The sequence below is a fragment of the Diceros bicornis genome, chromosome 5, assembly GCF_020826845.1.
Source record: "Diceros bicornis minor isolate mBicDic1 chromosome 5, mDicBic1.mat.cur, whole genome shotgun sequence".
Classification (NCBI taxonomy): Eukaryota; Metazoa; Chordata; class Mammalia; order Perissodactyla; family Rhinocerotidae; genus Diceros; species Diceros bicornis.
In genome coordinates, this window is record NC_080744.1 from 81451204 (window position 1) to 81477606 (window position 26403).

The 26403-nt window shown below is 47.3% G+C and overlaps 1 protein-coding gene across 10 annotated transcripts in view; it reads left to right on the top strand.

The window, feature by feature from the left end:
- The window catches only part of ADAMTS17 (ADAM metallopeptidase with thrombospondin type 1 motif 17), a 420881-nt gene that overhangs the window by 299571 nt on the left and 94907 nt on the right, over positions 1-26403 (top strand). For 8 of the 10 annotated variants that reach the window (XM_058542337.1, XM_058542333.1, XM_058542327.1 and 5 more), the window contains 4 exons: positions 935-1101; positions 9120-9247; positions 19599-19719; positions 23945-24013. In XM_058542337.1, coding sequence (XP_058398320.1) covers positions 935-1101; positions 9120-9247; positions 19599-19719; positions 23945-24013 — 485 coding nt within the window. The remainder of the gene's footprint in view (positions 1-934; positions 1102-9119; positions 9248-19598; positions 19720-23944; positions 24014-26403) is intronic. The other 2 variants (XM_058542330.1, XM_058542331.1) reach the window with 1 other exon arrangement.

The following is a 26403-nucleotide window of genomic DNA, read 5'->3' on the forward strand; positions in this document are numbered from 1 at the left end:
TGTGTCAAAAATGTCATCCTGGCAACAGGCGTGTACAATTTGTGAAAATTCATTGAGCAGGATAGTTGTGATTTGTGTTCTTATCTCTTATATGCTGAATTTCAATAAAAAGTGCAGGGGGAAATAATCTCACTCCATATTGATAATCTTGGCATCATGGAGACGAAGGAACCATTGTGGTTGCCCAGGTCAGAGTCCTACAAGAACACCCCGAGGCACCCTTCAGCCAGCCAGGCCAGTGTCCTGCTACTCCTCCTCGATGCCCCTCATACACGTGGACTTGGCCAGAGAACACAGCTGGGTCTCCAGAACTGCTTAAAACCCCAGCCTAAGCACAGAGCATCTAGAACCCAAGACAGTGTCATTGACCATGTGTGCTCTCACGCTTGCCCAGATAAAGGTTGCAGAGCCGGTGTCTGACTGGTCTTTATCCAAAGCCCATGAACAAGTGAATTAATCATTCTGATTCTTTTCATCATAAAGTAAATTAGAGCTCTTTATGTACACATCTTGAAACTTAGCGACCTCCAGAGTGTACCTAGGAGCCATTTAAAGCTCTTCATTTTATAGAAGACCAGAAAAAAAACCCACACACACCAAAAATTCCCCTTGGGGTTTTCTATGGTACTCATGGCCAAGTTTTAAGTTCAGATGGAAGACACAATTTGTGGGTCTTGTTGAGCTGATACTCACTGTATTCTATTTCCAGATGACCTTGATTTACAGTTCTTGGATATGTGTTCCTGACGGCTCACTTAAACATGCCGTCAGCATGGGGCTGGGATTGCTGAGATATGGTGTGTAAGAGCAAATGGGGGTTGCTTTGGAAACCTTGCCTGGCCCCTCCCCCTCCTGGCAAGAGAGGCAAAAACTGAGCACCCCTGCTATTTCCACAGCACCGTCTGGTTAATGCGGACCATTCTGTTCCTTCTAGCCCTGGGCCTGGAGGCACGCACTGCCTGGGCGCCAGCGTGGAGCATGCGGTCTGCGAAAACCTGCCCTGCCCCAAGGGCCTGCCCAGCTTCCGGGACCAGCAGTGCCAGACACATGACCGGCTGAGCAGCAAGAAGAAGGGCCTACTGACAGCAGTGGTGGTTGATGGTAAAGGCATATGGAGCATTCTTTCACAGTGGCCTCCTCCCCTCCTCCCCAAGAACGTAAACACCTCCTAAGAAAACCCACAGGGCACCTCCACCCCTGCAGTCCACCCAACAGGATGCCCCAGTCCTCCTGCCCAAGTCAGCCAAGGACCCACTTCTTGAGCAGTGGGGTTGAACTTGGATGACCCAGCTCTGTGAGATTTCCAAAAAGCAGCTGTGAGGCAGGCAGCAGACCAGATTCCTCCTGCACCCCCATTTGTAGCAAGGCAGGTGTGCTGGCAGCCTGCCTTCTAATGCCACGTGCTCAGGGGTCCAGGGCCAACTTTGAGGAGAACGAGGCTCTGCAGGAACAGGACAGTGGGTTTGTGTGTCGCTTTCCAATGTTGATGCTTTATTGCATTTTTTTCCTTGGTTCATTTTCGGTTGGCTTTTACTCCTTGACTGCAGTGTTTGGGAAAAAGTTTTGAGGACAGTTTATAATTTGGTGAAAATGATAATAAGCACAGGTCACATTTTCTTTCCAAGAGCTTTCTCCCAAATCAAGAGACTGCCCATTGGGCCATTACAAGCATTTTCAGTGGCTGATAAAATTATAAGTGGTGTATCATGTCTGTAGGATTTGTGATGTCTGTTTATCGTTGATAAGGAACCCCTAGGGCCTACTTCAGGGGTTTTTACACTTAAAATTCTGTTCATCTTCAGAAACAAAACTGTGTTATAATGATGACAATATAGTCCCATTTATCGAGCATACCATGTGCCAGGCATAAGTTAGCTCTCCATACATCATCTTATTTAATATGCAAAACAAGCCATGCAGAAGATGAGAGGTTACAGGTTACGTGACATGTCTAAGCTCCTGCAGCTGATGAAAAGCAGGAAGGGAGCTGACCCCAGTTCCAGAGGAACTGACTCAGAAAATAATCAGCTATCATCTGGCTTCCAATACTCAAGTAAGACAGAAAGCATGATTTGAGTGCCGAGTGAGGGAGCTTTAATAAGAACTAAAGCACTGGGCCTGATTTTTACACCACCTCTAAAGTCTTTTGCAGGAGAATGAGTTTCCTATGCCAGGTCTTGGATTTCTTCCCTGTGATCTGCAGAACCTCTGAAATCTACATTCTGCAGTCTGCTTTTACAAGCTTAAGTGTGCATAGCTGTGTGGGGGTAGGCCCAGGCATCACAGGGAGTAATGGCCTCAGACCCGCAGCTTTTAACCCAACAACCTGACCCATCAGCTTTGAACTGACTTGTAAAGTGACGCGGGATGTTCTAAATCATTGCAGATAATACCAACCCACTCAGGTGTGGGCTTATTTTAAAGCATTGGGGCGTTCCCCAGACATTTTCCTTTTGTAAAAAGAATACCACCTTTGGGACCTGTGTGATTGTAGCTGTACTGTCACCTCACCAGCAGACTTCAAAAGACGTGCAGCCTTCACACCCTCAGCTTTCCCTGCTAACAAAAGAGAGAGGAGACCCCCCCCCCCAAAAGGAAGACGTGCAGCTGGAGGCAGGGCTCACACACGACCCTTACCGCTCTCTGCAGGGACATTCATCTGACGCTGGAGGCTTCCAGATGTCTCGGGCACACTCAGACCCCTAATCAAGAGGGAGATAGCACCAGCAGGAGCTGCCGTGTTTCCAGCGCAGTGGCCAGTTCAGATGAGATGCAGCCTCATTTCCAGACCTGCAGCCACCCCAGACTGCTAGATAAAGACGCTTTAGGTCCTCTGTCTGTCGTCTCCTCTCCCACTTCTCTGGAGCAAGAAGAGGTCAGGTCTAGGACAGACTCGCCCCTTCTCATTACCACTCAACTATGTGCACGGAGTTGTTATTCTTTCCTTGGTCTCCTGCTTCAGTTTTCAGTTCTCCTGCCTCATTTATTCAATACAGAAATCCCACTTAAATATCTGTTTTTCCACAGATTTCTCCAAGTCCAGATTAAACTTCTATTTTACTTCTAACCACTTTTGGATCGCTGAGCTCCTCGGTTCCCTTATCATCACAGTGGCTGAGACTGATGTCTGCCCAGATCCCCCCTCCAGGAAGCCTCACAGTGCAGCTATTTGGGGAAGCTCATTGGGTCCAGAATGTGTTTCCACCCACTTGCTTTTTGTTTCTTTCTGCCAAAGCCATAAATAATTGTAGCCAGAGTGCCACTGCCTTTGATCTGAAAAGTGCAGCCCTGTTTGATAAGGACAGTTAACAGGCAGCAAGCATTTTTGCCTTTGAAGGAGAGACCCCAAGCTCAGGGCATTGCAAGGGTAGCTTGACACATCCTCGTCTGGGGTGGAATTGTCGTGACTTCTTGAGTATTTGGTTTCATTTCCCTCTCAAATATAAACAGAAGCCAGCATTTTTTAAAGGAGCATTTCACAGGGATAAAAACAAAATAATAAACGGCCAATTCAGAGGGCAGGGGGAGAATACAGATTATAAGCGTTCCTCTCAAAACTCAGCTTATAAAAGGCACAATTCTAGCTCAGCCGTGATAGGAACGATTCCTGTGGTTGGGCTCCGGGCTCTTCTGAAGCCCATTATGACTGCCCTATTCATAGCATTGCTATCGCTGCGGAATTCTTTGGCGAGTGACGCACAGTTCAAGAAAGGGGAAGCTATATTTTTTCTTTTTTCTCTTATTGGAAAAAAAGGAATTCTTGCAGAGGTAGATTTTCCAAAGGAGGACTCAGGACCACAAATCCATACCACCTCCAAAAGAAGACAAAGACTCGCCTTAGAAAATATTTCTAAGTGGAAAAGCCTTTAGACAGAAACCCATTGAGATGGCCCATTGCCAAACCCACCCCATTTCTGCCTTCCCCGTAGAATCTCATTTAAGTAGAAACCGTCAAGAGTTCAGTCCTCCCTGCCCAGGCCAGCAGGCCATGTGCCCACTGAAGTGTCAGAGGGCTTGGCAAAGACCGTGTCTGGACATGGAAATGCATTCCCAGCTCCTCCCCGGCATGGCAGAACTCCATCCCGGTCTGAGCCTCCCGGGGACAGAGGGTATGATGGTTAGAGTTCTCTGACTCCAGCTTGGCCAAGCCGGCTGGAGTTGCTTAATGAAAAAAAGAGAAGTTGTTGCAAAGATACAGGGTGTCTCACAGGTCCCAAGAGCCAGATTGAAGGTCTGAGGCCATGGTCTCTGAAGATGTCAGGACCTTCTCTCCATGTCCACCACAGCTTGTGTTTGTGGGTCATTCCTTCCTGCCCCTACTGCAGACTGGCTTTCTCACAACTTCTCCACATGCAGGCTGATGGGCAGCCCTCAGCACCTTTCATGTAAGTCCTCATCCCTTATCCAAATCCTTTGGGGCCAGATGTGGTACAGAGTTCAGAGCATTTTAGGTGTTAAAGAAGTAACAACAGTGCATCAACCATATATTACTTAGTGAGGTCCAGGGAAGCACCCCACAGTCACACACATGGACATCTCTACCAGGTAACCCGTGAACAGTCTCTAAGTGGGGTGCTGAACACTACCAGCGGCCTCGTGTCAGTCAAGGCTGGTTTTGCTGCTAGATGTGTTTGTACAAGTGTGAGAAAATGCTTGCAGGTTTTCAGAGCTTTTTGGATTTCTGAATTGTAGATGCAAGAGTGTAGGCTTCTTTGGGATTCACAAATCATAAACAGATACAACCTCTCTGTATCTGAATTTCAGTGCTAATTTCCCAGGAGAGAGACTGATTGGTCCAGCTACAGTCAGGTGGCCATTGCTGGTCCAATCAACTGAAGCCTGGCTGTGAGGTCATGGTGGGCTGCTTTGAGGACAGGGGACTGGGCAGCCTCTTCAGCATGTGTTCCCCACAGAGGGCCTGGCAGGGTTTGGTGATGGCCTCAAAATTAATGATGTCTCCACCTTAGTAAGACCTTGTAACCACTGGGAGAGAAAAAACGGCAAGAGCTCCAAGAACCACAAGTGTCTTCACCATGGAGTGCCAGGGGGAATCCTCCAGGCCTCTACCAAGCAGATGTGATCGTGTGGTTCTCAAGCCCCTGAACCTGTCTCCTCCGCCCTGTCTGTGGCTTTCCCATCCAAGTGTCAGTCCTGACAACAGGTGAGCCAGTGAGGAGTTGGGACCCACCCCATTGGGTCTCAGTCCAGTCTCAATCAGAATTTCATCTCCGCACACATCAGCCATGCAAGAGGGATGCTCCAAGCTTTTCTTTGGAGTGTGTGGTTGTATAACTTGTAAGAAGATTTGATCTCCTTCTATACCACTAAGGATGTGAGAGTGTTGACAATGTGCCCAGAGCTGAATCCCAGCACCTCGTGTTATTTATCAGGAGGTTAATTGCCCACCCAAGGCAGCATGAAGGGGAATATTCAGAGAATTTTGAGGCGCTCTGAGCCTCCTCAAGTTTTATAAAGGTTATCCTGAGTCCCTCTGAGAGATAGTACTGTACCTTCCTAGAGGTGGGGGGTGCCCTGAATTCTGAGCAGAGTCCTCAGAAAAGGAGATGGACAAAAGGAAGGAGCTCCAGCTGAGCAGAGGAAGGAAATGTTACCTCTGGACCCTGTTCTAGAGCCTCGGTGTCCCCAGACTGCCCAGGCCGTAACAGACAGTGTCTGCAGGTGGGTGAGGCGAGTGCAGGTGGAGTTGAGTGTACCTTCTTGCTTGAGGTCATGGCCAGGATCCCTCCATCTGAGCTTGGTCCACCCTGCTTTGGAGAGTCTCCACTTCCCTGATGTTCACACCAAAGAGCCCAGATAAACAATCTTCATCCCTTCCAGGTCTGGTTTTTCTAACTTAACCTCAAAAGAGCCTCTACTTTTGTACCCAAATTCCATTTCCATTTCTGCTCAAATCAGAGTGTACACTCTGAAGCCAGAAACATCCATGAAACTAGTGGTTTGTTTTCAGTAACACTGTTTTTCCCCTTGGTATTTTTGGCCCCCAGACTGGAAAGATAGTGGAAAGTAAAGCCAGAATGGAGTGAAGAGGCTGGGGTCTGGCCCTGCCAGCCGAGGGACTCTGGGCAGCCATGCACTTTCTCTGAGCCTCATGTGTTCATCTGTAAGACGGACTGATGACAGCACCCACCTGAAATGCATAGACACTTTAGCATGCTGCCTGACACATAGTAGATAATAAATGTTATTTGTGATTTTATCGTCATCACCACCATCATCATTATTACTGCTATTGAACGAATCACCTCAAAGCTCAGTTACTCCAAGTTGAGGCAGCACTTCACTTTAAAGGTAATTAAAATCCATAGTTTCCAAACTGCTTGGCCAAGGGATCATTTCTTACAGTGAAACATTAGAGGAAGCCCAGTTTGTGGAGAAGATACACCCATCCATTCAGACTGGGGGCTGTGGTGCTGTGTCTATCCCAGTGGCTCCCCAAGATGCTCACAGGAAACCTCAGGCTCCCAAAGGGCACCTCAAAAATTTTGTCACATGAGCCTCCCAGGACCTGATCTTAATTTACATTTCAGTTTCCCATAGTTCTCCTTCCACTGGCCACCTCTTTGGGTCATTCCATCTAAATGGAGGGACAACTCCCAGCCTGCCAGCTGGGGAAATAGGTCACTCCTCCAAGTTTATGCCCTGTCCTCTGACAACTCAGATAAGACCCATCTCATGGGGCTTTTCACAGTCTGCTTCATCTGGGGTTTGCTGTGTACTTGTCCATGAGATCACCAGGGCCTTGAAAAACATGGATTACATATCTTTCTTTCCCCAGCAGTGCCCAAAGAGTGCCTTGTGTGAGGGAGGGGCTCAATCCATGTTTGTTGAATGAGTGAATGTTGAAGCATTGTTACTTTGCTTACCTGGGAAGCTACTCTTCATAGCAGTTGTTTTTCTCCCACAACTAACTGGAACAGTCAAGTTGAACATTTCCACTATACACCTGTAGCTTCTTTCTAGTTTCTAAGACAAGAATTCTCACTGGGCATGTTGATCAGCAGAGCTCCAGGATAGAGGAGCTAGGGAAAGCTGCTGAACACAGTGACGGTTTAGTGAATGTCGTCCAATCATGAAAACCCCAGAGCCTGGGTGAGATAGCACATCTGCTTTGACAAGAACTCTCTAGCTGCGATTCCAAGGTCTTCTGAGGCCAAGTCAGCTCCAGAAGCCTTTCTCTACCCCTGCTATTGCTCACCTGAAACCACCAGAAGGACCCACTGGGGAAGGCTTGTGGTGAAGACAAAGGGCCTGGCAGAGGCAGCACAAAGGTGTTGGTGTTTCTCTCTCTGGAGGTTCCTTTGCAAAATAATCACATAAACATCACTAGAACTAGATGACTGAAAGAGAGAAAAGAGTGCATTCTTCTTTTTCAGTTACACACAGAAAAACAAAATCCATTCATTTATTCCAAAAGAAGCTTGAAGCTTTCCCATTAAGATCAAGAATAAGGCAAGTAAGTCCCCTTTCATCACTCCTTTTCAATATCACACTGGAGGTCCTAGCTAATGCAACAAGACAAGAAAAGGAAATAGAAGGTATACAGATCGAGAAGGAAGCAGTAAAACTATCTTCGTTGGCAGATGACATGATCATCTATATGGAAAATCTGAAAGAATCGACAAAAAAACGCTCCTGGAACTAGTAAGTGATTATAGCAAGGTTGCAGGATATAATGTAAATTTACAAAAGTCAGTCACTTTCCTTTATACCAGCAAGGAGCAAGTGAAGTTTGAAATTAAAAACATAATACCGTTTACATTAGCACCTCAAGAAATGAAATACGTATAAACCTAACAAAATGTGTACAAGATCTATGTGAGGAAAACTGTTAAACTCTGATGAATGAAATAAAAGAATTAATAGGAAGCTGTTCCATGTTCATGGATAGGAAGAATCAATATTGTCAAGATATCACTTCTTCCCAACTTGATCTGTAGATTCGGTGCAGTCCAATCAAAATCTCAGCAAGTTATTTTGGGGATATTGACAAACTGATTCTAAAGTTTATATGGAAAGATGAAAATATTTACCAAGACCTTCTGTGAGCCAGGCCTGGCCTGGGGACAAGAGATGAAAGCTCAGTCTGTTGTCCTCCAGAGGCTCCCAGTCCCATCAGTTCTTCAACCTAAAAGTAATTAGAATCCATCCTTTTTAAACTCCTTTGGCAATGGGACCCATCTTATAGGAAATCCTCTTGTATATGGGAGTTGGTCAAACAATTATAAGACAATAAGATAATGGCTTTAATAGAGGTGTGTGCAAAGTGCAGATAGAGATTCCAAGTCAGAGATGGCATGAATAGACAGAGTTCTGGATTGAAAGCTTCTAGGGTAATAGGAATCTTCCAGAAAGCTAAGTGCAGGAAGGGATTTCCAGGCAGAAGGAACCGCCTAGGCAAAGGCATGAGAGTTGGCATGTTCTGGGAGCTCACTTGGTTCCAAGAGCAGCAGAAACCAGAATTTCTATCCTGCCTGGTGACATGGCTCTTATAGATTGTCCTAGAGGCCCCTGTGTTCTGTACCTTACTCCTGCTCAATTTCTTCCAGGGCCTTCTTGCCACATATGTCAGCCCTGCAGTTTTTATCTAGCAGCTGGGGGAGCACTAAAGCTTTTAGTAAAAGCCTCTGGTTTGGAGACACCCATGGGATCCGCTCCCTTCCCCCTAGGCATTCTTGTTCACTTTCTCTGCTCTCCCACCCCCATGACAGGAGCAGGCCCCAGGCTCACCCTTGATACATATTCAGCTTACTTAGAGCGTAGCACACAGCAAAATGTTTGTTCAGCCTGGTGTTTTTAATGCCTTAAGAAAAAGGGGATACTGTGTCTTTGCAAAGGATAAAAAGAACAAGGTGAAGAAAAGCCCATAGAGCTCTCACTGTGTGTCATTCGCCTGAGTCTGAGAGTCTTTCTCTATTTGCTGTGTCGAGTGTTCCAAGAGGCGGGTAAGCGTCTCTGAGGAACGGGTGCCAGGTTCCTGTGACCTTTACGCCATTCCAACCCTGGTCCCTTGGGCTGGCCCATCACCCACGTGTACCTGTGCCCTCCATGGCCCACACACCCCTTCCCATGTCAACATCCACCCCTCTTTCCCTCCTCAGATAAGCCATGTGAGCTCTACTGCTCGCCCCTTGGGAAGGAGTCCCCACTGCTGGTGGCCGACAGGGTCCTGGATGGCACGCCCTGCGGGCCCTACGAGACTGACCTCTGCGTGCATGGCAGGTGCCAGGTGACGTGTTTTCCTTGTGTCTTTGGCGGGGCTTTGGAGGGGAGGCTCCCTCTCCCCAGAGGGGTTTGGGGTGGGGCAGTGGCCTGGGGGAGTGGATTTTCTCAAGAAGGCACCATGGGTGGTGCTGCCTCCTGCAGCCAGGCACCCCTCCCTCCCTCAGCAGTGACTGAGCATGAAGCCCACCTGCAGGTCAGCTGGGAGTTGAGGTGGCTGAAAGAAGAGTGGCAACATAATAATCTCAAAAGTCTTAAAGTAACTTGAGACGTCATGACCAAGGGAAGAGCAGGTGGAATGCTAAGGTGAGACTGGAAGATGTATATGAACATATGGTTTTTGGGCAAGCTGTGCTCTGTTTAGCTGCAAAAGATATAGCAGAACTAAGCAGAGATTCCTTCATGGGTAGTACGCGGAGAGGTAAATATGCCTGGCTTTTGGGGACCACTCCACCCACTGGAATATAATCCCCAAATGCATCCCGATGTTGAATGTCTGATTCATTGGAATGATGATAAATGTCATTTAAGAAGACAAAAAGAAAAAGGAGGGAGGGAGGATGGAAGCTCACCTTCCACCCGCATTATATATGCCTGAGCTGGGAGCCCTCCTGTAGCTGGGCCCTCTCAAGGGAGCACTTCCCCGCCTGGCATAACAGAGATGACTCTGCCCCAGTTTGCCGTCAGCATGGGCATCCTCCCGATGTGGTGCAGCAGCCCGGCTTGGGTTAGGGGTTAAGAGGCCGCGTATTTCCAGTGCCTAGAGGGGCATGGCTCAGGTGACGCCACCCTCAATTATGCCACATGTGCCATATTTCCTGATGACCCTGTTCTGTCTGAGCCTGTCCTGAGAGAGCCCCAGGGAGCCCTCCCCATCAGCCACGGACGCATGCTCTCGTCATTGTTGCGGCCAAGCTCCCTCAGCTGTGTTCCCAGCAGGTTTGCCCACCAAGAGCTAGAGGTGGCGGCAGCTCCCAGCGCCCTGAGCAGGTAGATGGGTATCAGGATTGCCATGCATTTGACATAGAAAGGAAAACCAGGTCTTTCCTCTGACTTTTACTTTTCCTTGTTTGGCCTCCGTTGACTAGCACCTCTGTAGGAGTGAACAGAATCCATTCACCAGGGTCTACTGAGGGGCCCTCTTATTTACTAGGAAAAGAGAAACCGCTTTCCAGGAGTTGTGTGGCTCTTGATGCTTCAGGGTCCCTGCAACTTTTGAAGTTGACACCCATCTCTAATGCACAGTTTCAGGAAATATTAAAAAGATCTGGGGCTGGCCCGGTGGCACAAGCAGTTAGGTGCGTGCGCTCCGCTACGGTGGCCCAGGGTTTGCCGGTTCGGATTCCAGGCACGCACTGATGCACTGCTTGTCAAGCCTTGCTGTGACAGCGTCCCATATAAAGTGGAGGAAGATGGGCATGGGTGTTAGCCCAGGGCCAGTCTTCCTCAGCAAAAAAAGAGGAGGATTGGCAGGTGTTAGCTCAGGACCGATCTTCCTCACAGAAAATAAAGGGAGCCTGCCCTGTGGCGTAGTGGTTAAGTGCGCGCGCTCTGCTGTTGACGGCCCAGGTTCGGATCCCGGGCGCACACCGCGGCACCACTTGTCAGGCCATGCTGTGGCGGTGTCCCATATAAAGTGGAGGAAGATGGGCACAGATGTTAGCCTGGGGCCAGTCTTCCTTAGCAAAAAGAGGAGGATTGGCATGGATGTTAGCTCAGGGCTGATCTTCCTCACAAAAAAAAGAAAAAACGTTTGAAAAATTGTAAATTCCAGGGGTCACGGGGAGAGAAACTGTCGTCCCTTCCTCAGTTGGACCAGAAACCTGCCTCCAAACCTGGGGCCCCGCTCACCCCAGAAGGGCGGTGGATCTTTGTTCTCTCTGCTTCCCAATGCCTGGCTGAGGGCATAGGTGGCAAGGTTTTGGCGAGTGAAGGAAAGATGGACTAAAAAGGAGAAAGGCAGGAAGACACAGACACAAAGACAACTTCTGAGATAATCCCCGTGGCCACCCATTTCAACCCTAGTGGATTTTTTTCCCTGTGAAGTCCAGGCTAGTCCCAAATTGGGATCTTTCAGGGAAAAGCTTGACAATATCCAGACTCCTCTGGCCCTGCCTGGCTTTGTTATCACATATGGATATGTGTGGGTGATAGACGCTTGGTGCCCGAGAGTCTTGGCAAGGAAGGCATCCTCCCAGGAAAGGGGCAGTGATGGCTGGCAGAACTGGGCCCTCAGGGCTGCCGCTTGTAGCAAAGAATGTGCAGAGCCACAGTGTGAACAAAGGTCTTATCATTATTACTGAAATGAGGAATTGCTGACGGTTCTCTGTAAACCTGCTAGCAAGCCAAGTGCGGGATTTGTTTTCTTCCTAAATTATATACTTGCACGGGCCATCCTGCAGCCTAGTGAGGTACATTCCTTTAGTAACAATTTCCCACATAAAACGACTTGTACCCTTTAGAGCAGCACCAGCTGGGCCACCTCCAGCCTCTTGCCAACATTTTCTGCAGTGTTCTTACCAATGTGGAGGCATTTCTAAGAATCCTGAAATGTTCTGGCCAGTGGGCTCCACATTAAGGGGCCAGACCTGATTTCAGCTCTAAGTGATCAGGGCCATGGGCCCCTTCCATGACCTTGGTTCTAATTGCAGCCTTTCAATTAGGGAATCTTCCCTGTACCATGACAGCAAAACTTTCAGTCCTTTAATTAGTACAACAAGGGCGAGATGCCACTCGAGGTGTTTTAATAGTCTTAAGTCTGTGGGCATCGGGGCACCATTGAACTGGAGCCTGACCTGCACTTGGGTGTGATAGGAATGACATGGGGCACGTGCCTTCCCATTCCCAGATGCTATCCCGTCACCACAGAACCTTCCAATTCTGTTGGTCTGTCTCAAATGCCTCTACCACCGTCATCATCATTGCATCTACTGGCCTCTGCACTGAGCCTGACACTAACCAAGCACAACCCCTCGAGGCAGGAGCACTAGAGCACAGAGGTGCAGACAACGGCGCTTTTCACAACGCTCCATGGTGAGTGGGTGGGCTCCTTCTCCTCAGGAGCCTCACCCTGCCAATGAGGAATCCCCAACCTGCCAGTTTTTGGATGCACCATATCCTGTGAATGGATGCACCCCAGTGACGCCGCTGCCTCCAGGCAGCCCACCAGTCCTAGCAGAAGGCCCACCATCCTGGTAGGTGGTGGCAGCACCTACCTATAAGCACCTCACAGGATGAAAACCCTGAGAAACAACTCACTTTCTGAAAGAAGTTAAAAATACTATCTGCAATTTTTCTAACAGTACTCTTTCTTCAGAGAAACTATAGAGGTTAACGTTAGCTTGTTTTTAAGTCAATTCTCACAAAACCAAATTAGTAAAGTCATAGTTAATGAAGTTTTATAATAAAAATTGGGCATACTTAAATAAGGTTATAAGAAGTCAAATACAAATACAGTATTTATGCCTAGTACAGGAATTGCCAAAATGAAATGTTCTGGATTCCTGTGGTACTTGTGAATGAGTAAGGCAAGGAAAATTGGTGAAAAAGAAGAATAGTAATAGTAATAAAAAAAATCTCAAAGGTTTAGTAAGCAGAGGATCTGTACTTATTCATTGATATAATTATCTCATTATAATCGATAAAAGGTAGAAATCATCCACATTTTATGTAAGACAGCACTTATAGACATATTGCCATGGTTCACTTACTAGCTTTTCCCTCTGTTCACTTCAGCTATAAATTTTGCTATTTTGGGGTAGCAGAAAGAGTTCTGGGAAATTTTAAGAAACATAGTGACTAGTGGGTAGGGAATGGAGGGGATGAAAGGCTCCAAAATGGCATTTTGAGTAGATTCCACTAAGCTCCAAATAGCAGGCTGATTCAAACCATAACATGCAACATGGAAATACCATTTTATTCTGTTTTTATGGGGACTGAGTTAATTTTCATTTCAGTGAGTCACAAATTACTCAACATGCTGAAATGAACCTTAATGCTTATAAAAGTGGGAGCAGGTTGGGGGAAGAAACACAAACATTGTCTATTTTTCAGCAAGTCCCTATATATCAGGAGTCCCATCATTAATGATTCCTACTGTTGGCCTCCAGAAGCAAAGGAATCAAGTTAATACGCCTCTAATGTGCAACTTGCCTTGGAGCTACTGACCTTCAGTGGGTGAGTCAAACTGATGGACAGATCTGAACACACCTGAGACCAGATAGGCTTGGGTTTTCTTTAAGGCTTTATCAACTTATGTACACTTGTAGCCAACGTACTCCAATTGGGGTCACCGTGTCTTGGGACCCTAACTTGTGTACATATCTCAGGCTTGATGAACATGAGAATGAAACACTGTCAGGGCCTGTAAGCTTCTTCAGAGGAGAGAGTGTGTCCGATTCTCTGTGTCCCCTGGGAGCTGGCCCAGAGGAGAGCCTTTGATTGCATATTGAAAACAAAAAACAATGAGCGGATGCATGGGTGGATGCATCACCTGCTCCTAGGACTTCAGTGATTCTGGAATCTGGAGCCCATTTCAACAGACCGCTTTCATTGTCCAGAATTTACTGGCCTCCCATTTTGTGTACAAAGATCTGTTAGGCAAGTAGAATTGCTGGTGGAATTAAGGGAATTATAAGAGACTCTGGCCTCAGAGTCCCCCTGTGTAAAGAAGGGGTAACAAGCTTTCAGGAAGATGCACCAGGCGTTTCTGCTTGGGGCTGTATATCAACAGCACCCTCCTGGTTGCTGCTCTTCCCTACATCCTGACCCTGTAGCTGACATCTCTGAAGTGTGTGACTGTTGGTGCCAAACCCTTATTGATAGCAGCGCCTGAAACTCAGAAGTCATTCCATGCACCCCTTTTATCTGATTAACCTCCTGTAGCAACTTCCAGATTAAGCCAGCAGACTGAACCACATTTCGCTCCTCTTCCATCGCAGGACTCCACTAAAGCGATGGTAAAGGCAGTATAGCACAAACCAGCACAGTGAAGAGAAGCAGAGGCCACCCATTGACAGAAGAAAGACGCTACCTCTTTCTGGAGGATGGAAGTGTCATTGAAGGAACAAAGCAGCAGAAGCCAGAACTGGAACAAATGGAGAGTTGCAACCGAAAGCAGAATGCTTGAAGGAGTCTAGGACTTAGGGATGGAGGGTGGGAGTGAGGAGTTGGCTGAAAATAATGAAAAAAGTCAAAGGCTCATACAACATGGCTGACCATGCGTCTGAAAGACCCAGAAAAACAAACAGAAAAACTGACCCTGGCAGAAAATTGGGCTAGTTATAGAATTCTGTATACAGCCACTTAGTATTACTTGATGCACTTGGTGCCTAAAATAATGCCAAACAGAGTAGGCAGAGCACACAAACCTGTCCCAGCCCCTGGATGTCTTGAAGAATTAACTTAAAGGGTGATCCTGCATGCATATCTGTCTGCACCTGACCTGAGAAGCCCACTGGAACAGACAGTGACCTGCTGCATGTGGGGGGCTTCTTGATGATATTATGGGACAGCCCACCTGTGTATGAGCCTCTGAACACTGGCTCTCTGTGCATCTCCCACCAAGAGGAATAGAGGGAAGGATGTGGTCCTGTCTACTTTCTCCCCTCTCCTCCTTTTTTGGAGGGAGCAGGGATTCTGTGAAAGAAAAAGGGGTAGAGGATAATTACCTATCTGTTCAAACAAGGTGATGGTTGTCCCCCAACCCCTTAGAAGGAAGATGGCTTGCTCTGTTTGCAGTCTCCATCCATCTTGACAGCACCCACCCCTCACCAGGGCCCAAGCAGTGAGCCTGGGTTTCCTGAACCAGAGGAGAGGTAATTTTTACAACAACACTGTGGCCTTGAGGTTAATATTCTCATTTTTAGAATGGAGAAACTGAAGCTCATATCTAAATCTGTAATCATCCTCAGGACATGCGTCGTGACCACAACCTTGAGCATAAAATTTGTGGAAGAGAAGCTGACTGCCCACCTGCTGGGGTAACTTAGCCCTAATCCCGCAGCCACTTAGCTACAATTTAAAGTCTTTTTTGTTCTTAGAGGTGAAATTTTATCAAAAGAAACTAGTTTTTACAATTAAAACAAAACGCTGGGAGGGAAAGAGGAGAAAATGGCAAAGCAGTTTCCCCTTGCATCCAGCCTTTGAGAATTGAACACATAAGATCATGTGAATCCTGCCAGGAAGGCTGTCGAAGGATCCAGATCTGGGGCCATGTTTCCTGGGTAGAGAGCTGTAAAAGTGTGGTCTGTGAGGCTCTCAGTTTAAGGCATTTTGGGTCTTGTAACTAGACATTTTGTCATGATGGAGCTTCCTATAGATCATTTACTCGACCTGAGCACCATTGTAGGGCATCTGCTTCCTGAGAGTATAGGGGAGCCAGCCACTGTTGCCTTTAGAGCTCTGCTGGGCACCCCCGTATCCCCCCAGGATATCTCAGCCCAGAACTGCTTCTGCTCAGGGGTAACAGACAATGGAGGCAACAGGAATCACCTCCCCAGTGGGAGGTCCATGCATGGGGCCTTTCCAGGGGGGGCCTCGGGCAGGCATCGTCCCCCTCGGCACACAGAGGGCTCGGGATATGACACCAGTGGCCGTCTCCATGAAGGTCCCTCTCTGAGCTCCAAACCTAGCCCAGTGATCTCCCAACATGCCCTGGGCCCACAGCGTCACCTGGGAACTCATTGGAAATGCAAATTCTTGGGCCCCACCCCAGTCTTCCAGGTGATTCTGGTGCACTGGAGTTTGAGAACTGCTGCCACAGGTGATCTTGTGCCCCTGAGCCCAGGAGATCTCTTGTCTTCCCTGGAGATTGGCCACCACCAGGGAGTTGTTCCCTTTTGGGAATGCAGAGCTCGCAGAGCAAGAATTGTCTGAAAGAGCGTACCATCTTGGTAGACTGATTTCAGCCCTCGAGACTAGTCACCCCAGCCAAAAAATAAGCAGATGGCTCACATTTTGGAAAGGTTCACCCAGCACCTCAAATCCAGATCTAAGCCGTGCTCTTCAGATGCTGTACTGAGCCTCCTGAGAGAAACAGATGATGCAAGGATGGGCCGCCCTGGACTTGCCTGTAAATAACCAGGATTTTCTCGGAAAGGAGGCAAGGCTAAATCCTTGCAGGCCAAGCGTGCTCAAGTGTCATCAAGCAGCAGCACGCTCTACAGTCCCATGGACATCAGGGCCTCAGTGGACTCCCAACTGACTTGGACTTTGTCCCTGAAAAAAGGGAAATCAACTCCAAACGTTGCATCTACTTAAACTTGGGATCTGTGAGGGCTAAACCAGTGCTGGTTGGGGCCTTGCTGCTGAGAAAACGTGTACATATTCTTTATGTTGTGTTGTAGGAGCAATGGCAAGAATCACAGTGAAGGGCGAAAGTTGCCTCCTGACCTGCCTCTGTCCAAGGCAACAGAATCTGCTGCTGGGGACCCACCAACCCCGAGCACACCTGGCGCTGGTCTGGTTATGCAGGGGCTCACTTAAGCCATTGCCTTTCCTGGTTCTCACTTTTCTCTTTCCCATCAAGATCCTTCTTTCAAGAGACTCTGTGGAGGGAAAGCAGTTTGCTCACCTAGGAATGTGTGTGCTTTCCTTCCTGAGGGCCCTCCCTCCCAGTAAGTCCCTTGGCCTGCCCCTTCCTGAAGCACCTTCCACACCTGTCCTTATTGCTTCCAGGTGAATTCCTGGTCTGGCAGATTTCAAACACAAACTCTACCTCCTAGCCTTGATCTCCTAGCCAGACAACAGGTGACCTTCTGAAATTCTAGTATGAATTCTCCCCTGACGTCTACTTTCCTCAAAGGTAGCATTTCTGGTGTTCTTTTAGCTTCTCTATTCTGAATGTTGCCACTTTTTCGCAAACCGAGCATGCTTTTGGAAGAGGCCTTACCCTCGCCAGAAGGCCTCCCAGTTACCCAATCCTTGGCTGAGTCCAATCAAAGGAGATGGTTAGCCAGCCCAGGGCTGGGAGGCAGGAGGTGAGGGCCTGCTCCCAGCCCTGCTAGACACTGTGTGGCCTCAGATTTGTCAGGCGCCATCACTGGAGCTGGAGGAAGCTGTCTGGACCAGGTGGGATATTAACTTAGAGCATTTAGAAACTGTTTAATCCGGAGACCCTAACTGAGGTACCAGACAGAGAGCAGGTGGTCAAGCAGAGACTGTCTATTGCTGAGTGAGAGTGTGGTGAAAAAGTAATAGGAAGCCAATATAGGAAGAGTCTAGAGCTGAGAGTACCTGAGAGATGGGGAAGCCACGTGGGGATAGGTCAGGGTGATATGAAAGAGGCCAGGGTGTGGGGGCCAGCTCTACGGGTGTTGGCCCTGTGACTGCACCAGAAACAGGCTGGAGACCATGACACTGGAGCTCTGGAACACAAAGGAGCGCATGAAGATTGGCAGCACACACGTGGCCCCACAGATCGGGTCCCAGCACATGTGCTGAGCATGCTGGTTGAGCAAAATTTAGGATCTTACCTGCCTTAGCCCCTATAATTTTACATCGAGCAACTTTATAGTGGTCAGCCAGCAGTCCAGATCATGAATCTAGGCAGCTCCTCAACATGCTCCAAGTCCAAGGTACGCTGTGGCAGCCAGTCTACCTCCGGCTCACTCTCAGGTGGTCTGCCCAGGCAGGGGGTTACAGTCGATGCCAGTCACTATCTGGGTCTCCATGTGTCAGCTGAATCTCCCCAGCTCCTTTAAGTCCACTCACCTCCATTCACTCCTCACGTGGCCTCCGGATGCTAAACCCCCCAATCTTGCCCTTTCCTGTTTTTATACTAACTTTGAACACTTTTGAGCTTCTTTTATCCAGATGCTGCCCTTTTCAGTTTTCATAATGGTTATTTTTGGACTAACTTTGCTCAGCCCTAGTATATATTCAAGTCTTCATTGAAATATATTCAGTTATACTATCATTTTTGGACACACAATAGTAATTTCCCATTTATTCTTTCCCAAAGAAATAAAAGGATCCAAGGGTGAGACTTTGAGACTGTTGAATATGAAGAACACTCATTTACTTTTTCTATAGCATACCATAGTGCCTGTCCTGGGTGTGGTCCTGCCCAACAGCATCAGTGTCACCTGGGCACTTGTTAGAAATGCGAATTCTCAGGCCCACCCAGACCTGCTGGATCAGAAACTCCGGGGAGGAGATCCAGTGCTCTGTGTTTTGACAGGCCTCCTGGTGAGGCGGATGCACATGCACACTGAAGAGCCACTGCCATCATGAAGCGGAGGATTCAGGTTAAGCTGGTGAGCAGTGGGGGAGAGCATTCGCCTCCGGGAAGTCTGCTGTGCGGCCAGCTCTGCTCCACGCCCTGCCCTTGTCGGAGTGGGCTGTAAGGAGGAAATCATCTTGCTAGCACCCATCCAGGCGTCACAGGAGAGAGCAAAACCAGCTTGGTGTGGGTTATCTGGCTGTAGAATCCTTTACACTCAAAGTACCAATACCTGATGCAGGGTATAGGGTAGTGAAAAAAACCCAGTTTTTGTTCTTGAAGTATTCACCTTGGGGGTAAAAAAATTTAGAGGGCCATTTCAGCAATTCTAGTAAATAGTTAAACACACAGTGTTTACTATAAAATAAACTTGGATATGTTATTTTGTAGAATATAAAATTTTGTGCATTTTTTTTTTAAAGGAAAAACAGGAGTTCACAAGCTTTTCTCAGTTTTCATGAACTGACTTGGGCTGTGCTGCCCAGAGCCACCAGGGGCAGTGCTTCCCCCCGCTGCCCTCAGACATGCTTTGTGGAAGAGGTTTGAGAGATGGGGCCTCTTCTTGGGCTAGGTCTCCCTAACTGAGAAATGGGGGGCTCATTCCCAGCCATGCCTGGATGAGCTCTGGGCTTCTCAACCTCAGCAGAGAAGTCAGTGTGGTTTCTGCTGTATCTTCTAAGACTGTTGGCCATTCTAGCCAAGATACGGGTGACCCGTGCAGCTCCGAGGGGAACATGAATCATGTGAAGTGTGGCCACCTGGGAGGTGTGTGGAAGCCAGCTTCACTCCCCATCCGTGGCCTCTGCCTCAGGCAGCTCTAGAAGGGGCTGGGCTTCAGGCCTCAGGGTGACTTCTGTGGACACTTCGTGGGTCCACTCCTCCATAATAAATACTAAAAAATACATTTGATGAGTGTGTGGGTATAAAGACAAATATAATACAAGCTGGATTCTATTTATTTTTTCTCTTCCGATTTTAAAATAAATTAAAATATTTTCTTGGGCCTCTGAAAGTATTGTGGGCCCCAGGCACCATGCCTGCTGGGCCTAATGGAAAAGTTGGCCCTACAGGTTATCGTCTTCAAAAATCACTCTGAGTCTTAAACACAGAATAACCCACCCCTCTGGTTGTTTAGAAAATCGGCTGCGATGGCATCATCGGGTCTGCGGCCAAAGAAGACCGGTGCGGGGTCTGCAGCGGGGACGGCAAGACCTGCCGCGTGGTGAAGGGCGACTTCAGCCACTCCCGGGGGACAGGTGAGTAAGAGACCCAAAGGAGGGGTGAACTTGGCCACGCCCAGGGAACGGGTGAGTGTGAGGCCCAAGGGGTTGCTGCAGCTACAGGACAACCTGTGTATGTTGTGTATTTTATTTCCTTTGACCATAGGCCAATGACTGCATGCCATCCCTGCATTTCATATTTAAGAGCTAATTGGTAATACATAGATGACCTGGCACTTCAGTTTTATGATTTCTGAAAGGCAAAGAAACACATTTTAGCCAGAATGTCTTTAGGTTCCTAGAAGTGAATAGTTTGCCTGTGGTGCTCAGTGGCACACCCCGAGGTTCATGAATCATGCGGTAGCTAACCTGCCTGCCATCTCCCCTTGCAGCTTCGTGTCAGCTCATCTTCTGATGTACATACAGAGAAGGCAGCAAAGACAGTTTGCCAGATCATTTTTACCTGTAGGTGGAAGAGGTTCTCTCTGTTGCTGAGTTTTCTGTCAGTAAAAGTAGGGTAGCATTTACCCACATCCCTAAAACATGTGTGAAGCCGTGTGTTCCGGGAAGTCTGAGATGCCTCTGCTGACTGTGACTGCAGACTAACTGAGTCCCCTGTTTCCCAAATGGACACCTCCCCCAACACCATGCTTAGAGAGGTTCCTCAAAGTTCAACTGATGGCCTTCTTAATCTTCCTGCTTGAACTGTCTTCACAGCTGTAGGCCGCTTTGCCCAGAGGTGGGAGATGGTTTCTGATCTCCTGTCCTCAGGGACGCCAGCTTATGATGTCCAGGGAAGTATCTAGGTTGATACTAAATGAGGGCAGCATGAGGCAGCCAAGTCATCTGGAGGGTGAGCTCTTCTGGAAGCCTTAGTGTCCACTCCTCAGCGTCACCAAGAGCGATGTCAGCAAGATAAATTGTTGGGTGGACTGAGCTGAAAAGCTTATGTTCTAATTTCCACAGTTGTTTTGGAAAGAAACTTTTCCATTCAGTCTCAGCCAATAAGAGAACAGAGTCACAGTTATTCCTCCCCATCCCACAGAGCAGGCCTCTGGGACAAGGCAGAGCAGAGTCTGTGCATGCTTCCCTTTTCGCTATGTGAAGAGAAGACCTGGTCTGGAGCAAACGTTCTTTCTGGATACGTTGTGGAAAGGCAACCTATTGCACAAATGTCTTGCAGGATCTTGTGAAAGCAAATGCAAGTGCAGAGGCAAATGCAAGTGCAAAATTGAATTTAAAAGTTACGTTTCAGGCCCAGGAAGGTCTGGTTTCAGGATTTAAAGTCAGATGCCCAGTGTGTGACACAGGAAGCTCGTGTGAGAATCTGTGCATGCTGCATGACTCTTGAGGTAAACTGTAGAAGGTGATGATGTGGGAGCAAGTCAGTTTTGGGGGGAAAAATGCCCTCCGAAGCTCTGCCATCAAGTACAGTAACCACTGGCCACTTATCTATTCAAATTTTAATTGTAATTAATTAAAATTAAATGTACTTAAAAATTCAGCCCTCAATCCCACTAGCCACATTTCAAGTTCTCCTTTGCCACATGTGGCTAGTAGCTCCTGTGTTGGACAGCACAGAGAGAGAACATTTCCATCTTTGCAGAAAGTTCTCTCAGACAACACGGCTCTGGAACTTTGGTAATTTCTTCTATTTGTTTTGACATTTCTGATATCACTTTCTCTATTTGGACCCCAGCTCCAGTTTGCTGGGGGGCTTGGACCTTGCCTACTGCAGCTGTGCCAGCGAGGGCAGTTAGGAACAAAACGTCTGCAGTTGGCAAGTGTTTACTGTTGATTTAAAAAAAAAAACAAGGAAGCATTAGAACCCTATACTTAAATTGAATGTTGCGCTGAGCTCCAATAAACTGAACTGATGACGATTGTTCCATCCTGTGGAAGGCAGGTCGAGCACAGCCATGCCCACTCCTGTCCCCTGGGCAATTCTGTAGCACACTGAGGAAGGTTCCACGGCACACCTTTGAAAACCTTGGCTGTATGTAACACAGCAGCTCAATTCCAAGAGAACCCAGATTGGAGCAAAAGTGTTCTCTCTTTTTTCCCCAGAGTCTAATCGTTTGTTGGCCTTTGGTCTTGGCACAAGCAGATCCATTCCTCCAATTGCAGTAACGTCCTTTTCTTCTGCTCTCCCCTCTCTCCATCCTACCCTGTGCCTTGCCCGGTCCATGCGCAGGAGGGAAGTGGCTGTGATGTGCAGCCTTCCTCCTGGGGAGGTCAGCCTGCCATGGAAGGACAGACAGCTGTTGGAAGCCTTCTGGGGTAGCTGTCTTCACCCTGGCTTGTGACTTAGTCTGCTTCCTTCCAGCTTCTGGGGCAGAAAAGCCTTAGCAAACCTTCGGAGAAAGAGAAGCACAAGTGAGCTTCACCTACCTGTAAAAGTTCTGTCCTTCTGAGCGGTTGCCAAATGCCACACCTTCATTTTAAAGTCTAAAGCTGTTTTTTCCAAATCCTCATGGTTGGGGTCTGTGGACCTAAGCTCATATCAATGTGGATTCTGTTTATTGAAGATGTGCATGGAGTGCTCACTTGCACGTGAATGAGTCATTGTCTACTGTAGTTTCCTCAAATACAAACCTATAATCATGGTCTGACATTCTGGAATGCGCACATACAGGCACTGGCAAATGGTCACCCATGAGTCCATTCACCTAATAAACATTTATTCAGCACTACTACGTTTTAAGCACAAGGTATACAGAAATAAAAGTTAACTGTCACCAAGTCAGTCATAGTCAAGGGAGGGGATCCCCGGGCAAACAGCTTGAGTCCATGTGTGAGGCAGAGGCAGCTCAGTGGGGGGTGCTGTGGGGCCCCAAATTCTGGTGGGGCACCTCCCCCAGGCCTACAGGCAGAAGAGGGTGGCCTCCAGCCCTAAAGGACAAGTAGAAATTAACTGACAGTGGAGGTGGGAGAAGGACATTTCAGGCTAAAGGAAAAACTCAACTTAGAAATGGTGTAATGCCCCCAGGTCATGAAACATCTAGGTGACTCCAAGTGAGGTTGGATGGATTCACTAATCCTGTCAGTTTAGATAGAAAGGTAACTTTCATCTCTGCCCAACTTGAAAGACTGGGGAAAGGAGGAATGTCTTATCACCCTTAAGGCTGAATGTCAAAGAGAAATACCATACCAGGAAGATAAAAAGGAATCAAATGCAGGACTTTTGCACAACTGTACAAAGTCCTGACCCTAGCCTGTATTCTTCTGGGTCCTTTTACCGAAGTGCTTGAGCTGAGGCTCCGGACCAGGCCCGCACAGGGACAGTGTCCACGCCCTCAAGGGTGTCCCGCTCTCGTGTCCTTGAGATGTCCCAATGCAGCAAGTGGGGATATGGCATCCTGAGTGTAGGTTGTTTCTGACCCCAGGCCTGTTGCCTCCCAACTTTGAACAAATGAGGTCCTCGGCAACTCAACTAAAGAAGGAATCGACTCCAGTTGGCTATCATATTACTTTTCTGGTGGATGGCCTTCAAAATGCTCAAGCCTGTGGTTGAGTTGAACCAGTTGAGTTTTTGAATTTAGTAATTTGAAAGTTCTTGGTATGATGCTTTCACTTCATTGATTAAATTGTCATTTTAACATTATCATCTTTATCCTGTGCTGTTCCTCAACACTAGAAAGGTGACTGGTGCCAGTGGACATCCAGGACACACCTGGACTGAAGTCCCCACCAAGAACCAATCACAATGCCCATGGGCTCTGAATCCCTCTGCACTTTGTTCTCAGAAAGAACCTTCTCAATCAATTGTTTTTTTTGTTTGTTTGTTTGTCTGTTTTGGTGAGGAAGATGGGCCCTGAGCTAACATCCGTTGCCAATCTTCCTCTGTCTGTATTCTATGTGGGACGCCCCTACCGCATGGCTTGATGAGTGGTGCATAGGTGCACGCCCAGGATCCGAACCCACAAACCCTAGGCCACCAAAGCAGAGTGCGTGAACTGAACCACTATGCCACTTGGCCGGCCCCACAGTTCTTAAAACGGAGGGTGACATGATCTATCCCTTTTGAATGTGGATAGAGCCGCATGTCACATATTTATTCAATAATTACCTTTAGAACCTCTACCACATGCCAAGTTCTGGGCTCCAGTCTCTAGGTGTGGGTATGGAAATTTCATTTACTGTTACGTGACCGTTACATGATGATGACACAATGATTCTTCTCTCCACTGTGACTAGGACCTGCAGTATCAGTTCCTGAAATGTACACATAAACCAATTACAATGTATTTCTTTTTCTCAGTGAAGAATAATCTTTGTACGAAGGTGTCCACGTGTGTGATGGCAAAGGCTGTTCCCAAGTGCTTCTCGTGTAAGATGTCTGGATGATACACACAGTGCTAGTGGTGACCTGCCTGGTGTGGGGTCCTTGCCTCGCTTATATGCCTGAAGGTTTTCTGAGTAGAGTCAATGGGAGTGAGTCATGCGTGAAGCCATGGATAAACACTACAGCCATTTATCGCTTATATATAATTGACATTTAAGACTGGTTGCCAAAAAAAAAAAAGCTATAGAATAAAACCTATTTTAAAGCTATAAAAGATAAAGAGTCATGAGATTGGAGGCATGACTTAGTGTGCCAAGGGTACGTCTTCATTCTCCTCAGCCACACCTGGCACTTTGGAAGAAAATGCTAAGACATGCCAGGGAATTTAGCCTCAGGTGGTACTTTCCTCCATAGGAGAGTTTCCATATTACAGGGTTGGGTTTCCCAAAGGGCAGAAAGCACTTGGTAACACCCTCCTGCTCTTCATGCTGGAGATAAAGGTCATCGCCTTGGTTTGGCCCACATGCACTGACCTCACATTCTGAGAGCTGAACAGAAGTAATAGTCTAGCCTCTTCGGCTTCCCAAACAATGAGTACTGTTCAGTTAGACCCAGAACAACCTTGAGGGATGAACATAAAGATAGTAATATTCTCAAAAACAACTTTTATACAAAGGGAAAACTATAAACTTAGACAACAGCCTCTCTGAGCATTTTATAAGATAATTACAAAAAAAATACTTTGATTTTTTTTTTTTTTTTTTTTTAAATATGTTTGCTACAACCTTGTGAAAGAGTCCCAGTCCACACAGGCAGGTTTTTACCTATATTCCATCATGGTATCTTACCAGCTCAATGGTTTTCTTCCAAAAAAAGAAAGTATTGCTACTGGAAAAACAAGGAAAAAAAATGTGACCCCCAAATCATGTGAAAGCAAGTGTACTTGGGAAATTCAGACAAAAATTACTTCACAAGGAAATGTGCTCATTTCCTGGTAATTTTAACTATTCAGAAGACAGGTTTAAGGTCAGCATCACTTTGAAGTTCCTTATAACTCCTTGTGCTTAAGGCAAAAATGGCATATTCTCCTAAAACAGCAGCAAAGGCGTTGAATTTTATCCATGGCTTTCTCATGAAACCAAATCGTGTCCCTCTAACTAGGTTTCGCCTGCTTACTGGCAGAGACTAGAATGGAAAATTATTCCAAAGATAAGGTCTTGTTACCTTACCTAAAATGTGACTCTATCTTGTGACTTCTTAGAGTAAATCCTAGTTATAGTTCATTCCCAGTCAACGTGGTGGTTGGTGCCCTGTGTCTGCATGGGGGTCGACTGGTCTAGAGGATGACAGGGTGCTTTGGGACCTGGTGATGGGACTCTTTCCCTTGCAGCTTGCTCTTCAAACCAACCTCAGAGTAGGCTTTGAGCTCTGGGTCAGAGTAGGGGCTATTGGAAAGAGGACAGTGAGTTAGAGGCGGTTTTCTTGGTCTATGGACAGAGGACCTGCCTTTAATTTTGGGGGTTTCTCCTTCATGGTTCCCTCCATATCGTCAGTGGAGAAGCTCATCTTAGAAAGAAAGGTTAGCAGAGCCTGCACAACAATGACCCTCCTGCCCCATTACTCAGAGGTCACCTGAGGATGAGCCTCACCTGAGTTGCATGTCTTCCCTGAACTCTTCACGGCTCATCAGCCTCTGCTCCCACTTACAAGAGAAAAGACAAAAAACAGGTGCCTTTCATTGTTGCTGCGTGTGCCAAAGTTAAGCTTAAAAACAGACATGGTGGCTCTGCATTGGTTGCAATGTATCTTGCTGTGGAATGTGGAAAATTAACTAATCTGGACTTTGGTGGATGTGTCTGTTGCCTCAGATTCTGCAGCCTGGTGATGCTAACACCGAGGTTCGTTAGTCACAAAACAGAAAGATTCCATGTAACAGCAGCTTCTTTCAGAGAATAATTCAACTCCCCAAGCAGATCCTATTCCCAGTTCTGTTTTGTGGTTTAAATGGAGATGCCTCCAAAAACGGTTTTAATCACATTGACCCTGAACAATTTTGTCTCCATTTTTGACACTTCACTATTTTATATGCCTGGAATCCAATAATTCTTCAGACTTCCCTAAAAGGATGGATTTCTCTAAGAGAAATTTGTGGTACAAAATCCAGTGCTGTAATCCTAAAAGTGCTATAATCCCTTTTTTTGTTGCCAAACTTTTTACATAGGGAAGCATTTCTAGAGCAAAAACTATTTTTAATCAAAAAATCTTGCCTTACCCTATAAGGACCGGACAGTGCAGGGGCTGTGTGCAGGCTGTGTGACTTGCTCAGGCAAGTCAGAGTGGCTGTTCCCAAGTCAGAAGTGGTCGGAAGGGATCATACTGGAGAGAGGGCCACACCCCAATTGGTTAAAGTCATCCTGCCTGAGAATCAGGATGGA